This window comes from Heteronotia binoei, unplaced genomic scaffold (assembly GCF_032191835.1).
Source record: "Heteronotia binoei isolate CCM8104 ecotype False Entrance Well unplaced genomic scaffold, APGP_CSIRO_Hbin_v1 ptg001704l, whole genome shotgun sequence".
Classification (NCBI taxonomy): domain Eukaryota; kingdom Metazoa; phylum Chordata; class Lepidosauria; order Squamata; family Gekkonidae; genus Heteronotia; species Heteronotia binoei.
In genome coordinates, this window is record NW_026800368.1 from 41,892 (window position 1) to 52,915 (window position 11,024).

Consider the following 11,024-nt stretch of genomic DNA (forward strand, 5'->3'; position numbering starts at 1 on the left):
TGCCATCAGGAGGTCCATCAGTGGGGCCAGGACACTAGAAGCCCTCCCACTGTTGCCCCTCCCAAGCACCAAGAATACAAGCATCACTCGCCCCAGACAGAGAGTTCCAACAATACGCTGTGGCTAATAGCCACTGATGGACCTCTACTCCAGATGTTTATGTTTTTAGTTGGAGATGCAGGGGATTGCACCTGGGACCTTCTGCTTACCAAGCAGATGCTCTACCACTGAGCTACTGTCCCTCCACTAATCTTGGAGGATTGGCTGCATCAGGGGGGATGTGGCCTAATATGCAAAGGTGTTCCTGCTACAAAAAAGCCACAGAGTAACTGCAAAAAACTGCACTGCTGACTGACATCCTTCCCACACCCATCTAAGCCTACTGAAGTTAGTGGGCTTAGATGTGTGCGTACCTTGAGATGCTACCATAAAAGATATCAGAATAGACAACAGGGAACTCACCACTTGAGGCTTGGTCCTGGCGCTCGGCTCTTCGTGGTGCTTTGGGCATCTGGGCAGCCTGGGCTCCGAGGTGGTTGGTGTGGCGGGCGAAGATCTGGGCATATCCACAACGTTAGTGGGGGACGCTTCCCCCGAGTGAAGAGCCAACATATAGTGCTTGGTGACGTCCTCCAGCGACGGCGCTTGGAGAACCGGGTAGGGTTTAGCAGGTGGACGAGAGGATTCTGGCACAGCAACATCGGCATTCAGGTTCAGAGAAGCGGGGAGGTTGACCTCCGAGATAGGGATAAAGGTGGCAGGCTCGCTGGTATGGCGGACATGCTTGGTGGCCGGCCTTTGGGTCCCTAAAGCGGCAACAGTCGTGGATGGGGTGGCCTCGTCTTTTTGGTTCTCATGGCCGTTGACTCGGTTGCTGCGCTTCTTGGAACTACGTCGGACAATCCGGGGGGACAGGACTTCCACCAGCTTGGGATCGAAGCCATAGCTCTGGGCCACTTCCACCACGTCATCCTCCAGCGGGGTCGTCAGGAGATGTTCAGACTGAGAGTAGAGCTTCCTCACCTCCTGGTCCTTGCCCATCGTCTGCTCTCGTTCCGAGAGGATGGGTTCGCTGATGGACGGGGGGATGACCTGGTCCATCTCGCTGATGGGTTCTCCGGGGCCGTCGAACCCCGGGCTGGCTAACTCACTCCGGCGGCTGGGGTCGCTGAAGGATTTCTTTTTGATGGTCTTCCCGTTCCCCTTCTCGTCGATCACTTTGTCCATGGCCCCGGGCTGGCTGACGATATTCTGGATCACCGTACTATAATCCTTAACACTGTCGCTGCAGACGGACAGGTCGCTGGCAGCACTTCCGGTGCATTCCGACAAGGCGACGGCTGAATACTCCGGGAGGCCCGACTTGGAATTCAGAGACCCCAAGAGGTTACTATCGACTGAAAAATTCTTGGAATCCTCTGTGATCGAGTGCCTTCTGTGGGGCATGGGGTCACTCAAGGATCTATAAGTCTCCCCATTGGATTCCCCGTTGCTCCCATTACTGGACTCGGAGCCGCCGCTGCCGACAGATGGGAATTTCCTTCGGCGCCGCAAGGCACCAGGTGTTGACGGTGCCTCGGATAGCCCTTGAGATACCACCTTGGGAAGGGCCTCGTCGACAACCATAGCCTTCTCTTGCTGTGTTTTGGACAAATGACTCGAAAGACGCACCCCCTTCAACTCTGCCAAGCCAGCTTCATTCTCTCTTTGGTTCACTGACCACGCTGCAACCGGTGGATCGAGATACCTGTAGGCAGGACACGTCTCTAGCTCGGTTACGATGCCTTCATCCGCCATGCTGGACTCACGACCTGAGAGTTCTTCCGAGGATTTCCTGCGCAGGCCGTCCCCATCCGAATCGGCTTTTCCCAAGCGCCGTTCACCTTCTGGCCTTCCCAAAGGCTTCTCGTCCTCTCCTTCACCTTTCGAGTTCCCACTCTCCTTTTGGTCCAACAGTCCAAAGTTATAGTCATTCTGGGAACCGATCCTACTTATTTTCTCAAAGACCTGCCTCGCTTCTTGGATGTACTGGTCCTGGATGACCACTGGCATCCCATCGTCCACGTCCCGGCCAATCTCGCCGTCAGAAAATGCACCTTCGTGGTCCCTGCCTGTGGCCAGCAGGAGTTCAGAGGAGCTTTGCTTCATGGTACTCTGGTAAAAGAGCCTGCGAGGAGGAGGTTTATCCGAGTAGGTAAAAGATTTGGCCCGCCGCAGAGTCGCCGTGAGATCTTTCAGAGTGGGCCGGTTGCCTAGAGCCCAGCGTGCGGGCGGCTGGCCCTCACTTTGGGCTCTGCCCACCAGCTGGTGCCCAGCCGCGGCTGTGTGGCTGTTTTCACGCTGGCCGTGGTCCCCGCTCAAAGCCACCCCCTCTTGGTCGCTCAACCGGCCGTTCTTCTTCCTCGCCTTCAGCTCTGACAGGTCCGATTTCAAGAAGCTGAGGAGGGTCAAAGTCTCGGTTGCAATGTCAGGGTTGGACATGGACTTCATATGTCTGGGCTTCTCCGCAGGCTCACCAGCACACCGAAGCAGGGGCTCATACCCCGGGAGGTCGGGTTTCGTCCTGACGAACCCCGACGGCAGCTTTGGACGGGCCCGGACCTGGGACTGTAACCTGGCGAGGCTCTCGCTTTGGCTGAAGCTGGGGGACCGGAAGACCCCCTGGAAGCTCCTGCTTTGGCCAGTCCAGGAGGCCCCGAAGTGGTCTTCATCTTTCAGCGTCTCGGTGCTGGAATACCTGCTGCTGCTCCTGGAGCCACACGGGCTGGGCACGAAAGGGGGGATGTTGACTTTGGAAACCCTGGAGACGAGAGGGAGGGGAGAAGCGGAGGACAGGGGCGCGGGAGGGACGCCGGCACCTTCCGAAAGGCCCCGGGCCAACTGCCGATGCCCCTCGACGCCACTTCCCAGCCCGGCTTCGGCAGGTGAGGCGACACCCGGCGTGGTGTCCGCTGCCACCCTCTTGGCCTCAAAGAACGGCCTAGTCCTCGGCTCAGCCAGCAAGGCGAGGTCGCCGGAGAGGTCCTCTTGCGCCTTGCGGTGCCACTCCATCCCGGCTAGCCCATCTCCGCCGGAGCCGTGTTCCAAACCTCCCCGCTCCTCCTTTGTCTTGGGGAGGGAGCTTTTCCGGGGCGAAGCCAGGCGGCCCTCCTCTTCCTCGCTCCACGAAGACCTCTCCGGGCAGGGCGACCGGAGCCCGGGCAGGGTTTCCCGGCTGCCTGAGCTCTCCGGAGGCCCCAGGCTGCAGCCGGCAGAAGAAGCGGCAGAGGAGGGCCAGGGGGCTGGAGGCTTGGGAGAGCTATGCCAGGAATGTAAACTATCCCAAAGTTGCAGCGGCGGCTGCCTCTCCGGCTCGGCTCGGGGGGCAGCGACGGGCAGCCGGTGCGTCCTGAAGGGGATGCAGCTGCGGGGCGGCGGGGGCGGCGGGCTCTTGCAGCTCTCGGGCTTGGCGTCGGGGCCGGGGAGGCGCGCGGGGCCGGCGGAGTCCCCGGCGTCGTGCTGCTGGTGCCGTCGGAGGAAACCCTCGCCGAAAAGTTTGCGCATCTCGGTGACGCGCGGCCAGTCGGAGGGCGCCTCGCCGGTTTTGGGCGGCTCGCCGGGCGCTTTGGCGCAGCCCCGCGGGGGCGGCTCTCCGCCCGCGCCGTCGGGAGGCTCCCGGGCTGCCGCTCCGCCGCAGGGGGCCGCCGTCGCTTCTGGGGCGCGCCGGCTAGGGGGCGCGCCAAAGCGCTGCGAGAGCTGGCGCACCGAGGGCGAGTGGCTGCGCCCGGCTCGGCTGGCGCTGGCGCCCGTCGACGGCGGAGCAAGATCCGGAGGAGAGGAGGAGGAGGAGGCGGCGAGCTTGGCCACGCCGCGGGAGACGCTGAACGAGGCGGCGCGGCCGGGCGCTCGCCGCCCGACGGGCTCGGCTGGGGGCGCGCCGGCGCTGGGGGGCGGCGCGGCGTCGTCGAGGCCCGGCGGGCGCTCCAGGCGCTTGAAGGAGACGCTGCGGGGGAGGAGGGGGCTTCTCCCCTCGGCCTCCCCCTCCGCCATGGCGGCGGCGCCCCCTCCCCCTTTTTTTTCCTTCTCTCGCCCTCCCCTTCTAAAGCGCCCCGGGCTCAGCGCCTGCAGCCATGCGCGCGCGTCGGGGGGGCGCTTTGGGGCCGCTTTGCCAAAAAAGGGGGCGGGGTGCAAGGCCCGGGAGGGGAGGGGAGGGCGTCTTCCTTTGCAAAAACAAAAAAGAGCAAACTTCCAGCGAAGTTTTTTTTTTTCCCACAGTTAAAAGTTCAGGGGGAGGAGAGAGAGAGAGAGAAAGAGAGACGCCAGGAAACTGCAGGCGCGTAAAAGCGCAGGCCGGCCTCGCCGCTTCCTTTTGTTCGGTCCCGCGGCGGCGGCGGCGGCTCCGATCCGCTTTGCGAGGGCCGCCGCCGCCTCCCGCTGGGCGAGCCTCGACGCCCCCTTCCGGCGGTCCCAAGGGGAGGAGGAGAGACAACGGCGGCGAGCGATCCGGATGGGGACCGCCTCCCCCTTCCAAAATGGCACGCTCCGAGGGGCTCCGCTTGCCACGCGAAGTTTGAGGCCCAGCCAGTCAGTCCCCCCTCCGGGCGCAGGATCCGGCCTCGGGTCTCGCTTGCAAACGGCCGCGGGGGTTGCAGTCTTTCGAGGGAGGGAGCAGCTCCGCCCGCCCCCCCCTTTCCCAAAAAAAAAAAGGAAGCTTTTAACGCAGGCTTTGTCTCCAAAGGCGCCCGCCGTCCGGGCTGGAGTCCCCGTTCCGGTGCATTCTCCCTTTGGGGTTGTGGTGTGTTTCTTTCTCCCTTCTTCTTTTCTCTCTCTCTCTCTCCCTTTCTGTCTGTCTCTCTCTCTCTGGCTTTTTTTAAAGTAACATTTCGCAGCAACTTCCACACACACGCGCGCACACCCCTTCCAAGAGGCGGGGTTTCTTGCAAAAGAAGGGGATGGTCGCTTTTGCAGAAGAAAGTCTGGGAACATTTTCTTGTGCAATTAAAAACAAAAAATAGAAGGCACGGGGGAGGAGGAGGGGGAGGAGGAAATGCAGCTGAGCCCTGCAAACCCTCCCCCCACACACACTTTCCCCCCCCCCCCTTCCCTCTCCGCCAGAAACGTGCCTTGAGTTTGTTGGCTTTGTGCAGCGAAGCGCCGGGCCTGCTTTTAGGGGAGCCTTGGGGCGCCCGGGAATGTGCAGGATCGAATGCATTTGCGGGGCCCCGATCCTGGCTTTTGGATCTGGGAGGCTGAGCTCAGTCCAGCATCCTGTCTTAGCGGTAGTATGTGCGAAAAGGATCTAGGGGTCGTAGTGACTCAGACAATAAAACGAATTTTAACGGGGACAAATGTAAAAGTTCTGCATTTCGGTAGGACAAATCCCATGCATGGTTATAGGATGGGGGAGACTTTGCAGTAGTATGTGCAAAAAGGATCTAGGGGTCTTAATGGATCATACACTGGACATGAGTCAACAGTGTGATGCGGTGGCTAAAAAGGCAAATGCAATTTTGGGCTGTGTCAACAGAAGTATAGTGTCCAGATCACGTGATGTGATGGTATCTCTTTACTCTGCTCTGGTAAGACCTCACCTGGAGTCTTGTGTTCAGTTTTGGGCACCACATTTTAAGAAGGATATAGGCAAGCTGGAACGAGTCCAGAGGAGGGCGACGAAGATGGGGAGGGGTCTGGAGACCAAGTCCTGTGAGGAAAGGTTGAAGGAGCTGGGGGTGTTTAGCCTGGAGAGGAGGTGGCTGAGAGGTGATACGATCACCATCTTCAAGTACTTGGGCTGTCATCTAGAGGATGAGGGGTCTGGAGACCAAGTCCTATGAGGAAAGGTTAAAGGAGCTGGGCATGTTTAGCCTGGAGAGGAGGTGGCTGAGAGGTGATATGATCACCATCTTCAAATACTTGAAGGGTTGTTTTCTGTGGCCTCAGAAGGCAGGACCAGAACCAACAGGTTGAAATTAAATCAAAAGCGTTTCCAGGTCAACATTAGAAAGAACTTCCTGACTGTTAGAGCGGTTCATCAGTGGAACAGGCTTCCTCGGGAGGTGGTGGGCTCTCCTTCCTTGGAAGTTTTTCAACAGAGGCTAGATGGCCATCTGACAGAAATGAAGATCCTGTGAATTTACAGGGAGGTATTTGTGAGTTCCCTGCATTGTGCAGGGCGTTGGACTAGATGACCCTGGAGATCCCTTCCAACTCTATGCTTCTAGGATTCTATGAGTGTGGGCAAGACTGTAAGAAGACCGTGTGGGGTATAAGACTGCAAGGCTGCAGGTGGCGTCTGGAGATCTGTGGCATCACAGCTCATCTTCAGGTGACAGAGATTAGTCCCCCTGGGAGAAATGGCAGAGTTGGAGGGCGGACCCTGGTGTTCTATCTGGCTGAGGTCCCTCCCCTTTCCAAACTCAGTCCTCCCCTAGCTCCGCCCTCCAAATCTCCAGGAACTTTCCAGCCAAGAGTTGGTAACTCCAGGATACACCACACATGATGTCCCATTGACCAGGCTGTGCAATTTTGCTCTGCTAATATGTATTCTCAATAGATCGGACTAGTGGTAACCAATTCCTCTGGAAGGCCAACAGGGCATAGAGACCAAGGCCTTCCCCTGAGAAGAACATCAGTAGAGTCCCGCTGGATCAGATCTGTGAGGGTCCATCTAGTCCAGCCTCCTGCCTCATACAGTGGCCAGCCATTTCCTCTGGGGGGCCAACAACAGGGCAGAGAGGCTGAGGCCTTCTCCTAAGAAGAACACCAGAAGAGCCCTGCTGGATCAGACCAGTGAGGGTCCATCTAGTCCAGCCTCCTGTCTCACACAGTGGCCAGCCATTTCCTCTGGGGGGCCAACAACAGGGCAGGGAGGCCGAGGCCTTCCCGTGAGAAGAACCTCAGAAGAGCCCTGCTGGGTCAGACCAGGGAGGGTCCATCTAGTCCAGCCTCCTGTCTCACACAGTGGCCATCCAGTTCCTCTGGAGGGCCAACAGCAGGGCAGAGAGGCCAAGGCCTTCCTCTGATGAGGCCTCCTGAGTCTTGGATTCCGAGGTTTAGTGCCTCTGACTGCAGAGGTTCACTTTAGACACCACAGTTAGTAGCCAAAATTGATAGACCTGTCCTCCACGAATCTATCCCATTTCCTTTAAAAGCTGTCTGTACTGGTCACGATCACTCCATCCACTGACAGTGTGTTCCACACACTTACATTTCTTGAACAATGTTTGAGTCTGGGGGCAGCTTTAAGACCAACAAACTTTAACTCTGGGTATAAGCTTCTGTATGCAGGCACAATTCACCCAGAATTAAACACTTGGTCTTAAAGAAGAAGAAGAATATGTATCTCAGAGTGGTCACAATCTCCTTGACCTTCCTCCCCCACAAAAAACACCCTGTGAGATGGGTGAAGCTGAGAGAGCTCTCCCAGAAGCTGCCCTTTGAAGGACAACCTCTGCCAGAGCTATGGCTGACCCAAGGCCATTCCAGCAGCTGCAAGTGGAGGAGTGGGGAAGCAAACCTGGTTCTCCCAGATAAGAGAGCTCTGGCTGACCCAAGGCCCTTCCAGCAGCTGCAAGTGGAAGAGTGGGGAATCAAACCCGGTTCTCCCAGATAAGAGAGCTCTGGCTGACCCAAGGCCATTCCAGCAGCTGCAAGTGGAAGAGTGGGGAATCAAACCCGGTTCCCCCAGATAAGAGAGCTATGGCTGACCCAAGGCCATTCCAGCAGCTGCAAGCGGAAGAGTAGGGAATCAACCCGGTTCTCCCAGATAAGAGAGTTCTGGCTGACCCAAGAACATCCCAGAAGCTGCATTCCACTTGCAGCTTCTGGAATGTTCTTGGGGAATCAAACCCGGTTCTCCCAGATAAGAGAGCTCTGGCTGACGCAAGGACATTCCAGCAGCTGCAAGTGGAGGAGTGGGGAATCAAACCCAGTTCTCCCAGATAAGAAAGCTCTGGCTGACGCAAGGACATTCCAGCAGCTGTAAGTGGAGGAGTGGGGAATCAAACTCGGTTCTCCCAGATAAGAGAGCTATGGCTGACCCAAGGCCATTCCAGCAGCTGTAAGTGGAGGAGTGGGGGAATTAAACCCGGTTCTCCCAGATAAGAGAGCTCTGGCTGACCCAAGGCCATTCCAGCAGCTGCAAGTGGAGGAGTGGGGGAATTAAACCCGGTTCTCCCAGATAAGAGAGCTCTGGCTGACGCAAGGCCATTCCAGCAGCTGCAAGTGGAGGAGTGGGGGAATTAAACCCGGTTCTCCCAGATAAGAGAGCTATGGCTGACCCAAGGCCATTCCAGCAGCTGCAAGTGGAGGAGTGGGGGAATTAAACCCGGTTCTCCCAGATAAGAGAGCTCTGGCTGACCCAAGGCCATTCCAGCAGCTGCAAGTGGAGGAGTGGGGGAATTAAACCCGGTTCTCCCAGATAAGAGAGCTATGGCTGACCCAAGGCCATTCCAGCAGCTGCAAGTGGAGGAGTGGGGGAATTAAACCCGGTTCTCCCAGATAAGAGAGCTCTGGCTGACCCAAGGCCATTCCAGCAGCTGCAAGCGGAAGAGTAGGGAATCAACCCGGTTCTCCCAGATAAGAGAGTTCTGGCTGACCCAAGAACATCCCAGAAGCTGCATTCCACTTGCAGCTTCTGGAATGTTCTTGGGGAATCAAACCCGGTTCTCCCAGATAAGAGAGCTCTGGCTGACGCAAGGACATTCCAGCAGCTGCAAGTGGAGGAGTGGGGAATCAAACCCGGTTCTCCCAGATAAGAGAGCTCTGGCTGACGCAAGGACATTCCAGTAGCTGTAAGTGGAGGAGTGGGGAATCAAACTCGGTTCTCCCAGATAAGAGAGCTGTGGCTGACCCAAGGCCATTCCGGCAGGTCAAGTGGAGGAGTGGGGAATCAAACCCGGTTCTCCCAGATAAGAGATCTCCGGCTGACCCAAGGCCATTCCGGCAGGTCAAGTGGAGGAGTGTGGATTCAAACCCGGTTCTCCCAGAGAAGAGAGCTCTGGCTGACCCAAGGCCATTCCAGCAGCTGCAAGTGGAGGAATGTGGATTCAAACCCGGTTCTCCCAGAGAAGAGAGCTCTGGCTGACCCAAGGCCATTCCAGCAGCTGCAAATGGAGGAGTGTGGATTCAAACCCGGTTCTCCCAGAGAAGAGAGCTCTGGCTGACCCAAGGCCATTCCAGCAACTGCAAGTGGAGGAGTGGGGAATCAAATCCGCTTCTCCCAGAGAAGAGAGCTCTGGCTGACCCAAGGCCATTCCAGCAGCTGCAAGTGGAGGAGTGGGGAATCAAACCCGGTTCTCCCAGATAAGAGAGCTCTGGCTGACGCAAGGACATTCCAGCAGCTGTAAGTGGAGGAGTGGGGAATCAAACTCGGTTCTCCCAGATAAGAGTCCGTGCACTTAACCACTACACCAAACTGGCTCTCTATTAAAGCTATGACTGACCCAAGGCCATTCCAGCAGGTGCAAGTGGAGGAGTGGGGAATCAAACCCGGTTCTCCCAGATAAGAGAGCTTAGGCTGACCCAAGGCCATTCCAGCAGCTGCAAGTGGAGGAGGGGGGAATCAAACCCGGTTCTCCCAGATAAGAGAGCTTAGGCTGACCCAAGGCCATTCCAGCAGCTGCAAGTGGAGGAGTGGGGAATCAAACCCGGTTCTCCCAGATAAGAGTCCGTGCACTTAACCGCTACCCTAAACTGGCTTAAAGGTGCCACTGGACTGAAGCTTTGTTCTGTTGCTTCCGATAAACGCAGCTACCCATCCGAGTAAAGAAATATTTCTCTTTTGTACCTAGCCTGCATTGGTCTGTTTCGGACCTGATGCCCACGAGCTTCCCTGGATGCACCCCAACCCCAAATGCGTCCTACAGGAGAGGGAGAAAAAAGTTCTATCCACTTTCACTACTCCATAAATAATTTTATAACCCACCCTCCCTAGTCTCCCCCCCCCCACCTCCTTGAACTGAAAACCCCAGACTCTATGATATCCTTTTTGAGATATGGTGGCCAGAAATGCACATTAGTAAATTTTCATAGTATTATAAGCAGGCCTCAGATTCAGCAGGAGGTCAGAGGCGCACAGCTCCTGAACCTTTCTGAGGGTCCCCCCTCTTCCTCCCCACCTCCCTTGTCCATTGAATAGGAGGTGCAGCTGCATAACAATCCCTGGATTAGGAGAGCGGGCAGCCAGCCAGCCGCCAGGGGCTTTGCCACGCCCCCAGCAGCCCTCATTAACCCCAGGAGAAGCCCGCGCCACCCTTTCCTCCACTTCTGATGTGATTTTGGGCGACAGGTGGCTTGCTGGCCTTTTGACTGGAGGAGGCAAGGAGAGCCCCAGGTGAGTGAGGCCTGCTTGGGCTGGCTGGATCTCTAGCTAGCCCAAGGAGGCCTCGTTCGCCCGGGGAACTCCTGTCTTGCATCGGGTAGCTTTTGGTTGGGGGGGTGGGGGATATGCTAATGAATTTTGCTAATGAGAGCTCCGTCACCCATTTTTATACAAAATGACTTCTTGATTATAAGAAAGAACCCTGTAAGGCCCATCTAGCTCAGAATTCTGTCCCAGCAGCACACAAGCAGAGGTGTTGAAGAAGAACCCCTCGCCCCCCTGCTGACATGTGTTTCTAGGAGCTGAGTGGTGTATACTTGATCCTCTTGTGGATCAAAAACTGGCTGAGTAATAGGAAGCAGAGAGTGAGTATAAATGGGCAGTCTTCGCAGTGGAGGACGGTAAGCAGTGGGGTGCCGCAGGGCTCGGTACTGGGTCCCATGCTCTTTAACTTGTTCATAAATGATTTAGAGTTGGGAGTGAGCAGTGAAGTGGCCAAGTTTGCGGATGACACTAAATTGTTCAGGGTGGTGAGAACCAGAGAGGATTGTGAGGAACTCCAAAGGGATCTGTTGAGGCTGGGTGAGTGGGCGTCAACGTGGCAGATGCGGTTCAATGTGGCCAAGTGCAAAGTAATGCACATTGGGGCCAAGAATCCCAGCTACAAATACAAGTTGATGGGGTGTGAACTGGCAGAGACTGACCAAGAGAGAGATCTTGGGGT

At 56.9% G+C, this 11,024-nt stretch overlaps 1 protein-coding gene across 1 annotated transcript; it reads right to left on the minus strand.

Annotated features, from left to right (window-relative positions):
• Positions 1–462: 462 nt before the first annotated feature.
• On the minus strand, positions 463–4,029 carry LOC132565793 (rho guanine nucleotide exchange factor 17-like; the record flags this gene model as incomplete). Its single annotated transcript, XM_060230516.1, has 1 exon — positions 463–4,029. A coding segment is annotated over exon 1 (3,567 nt), but the record flags the coding sequence as incomplete, so codon positions are not given.
• Between the last annotated feature and the right edge of the window lie 6,995 nt (positions 4,030–11,024).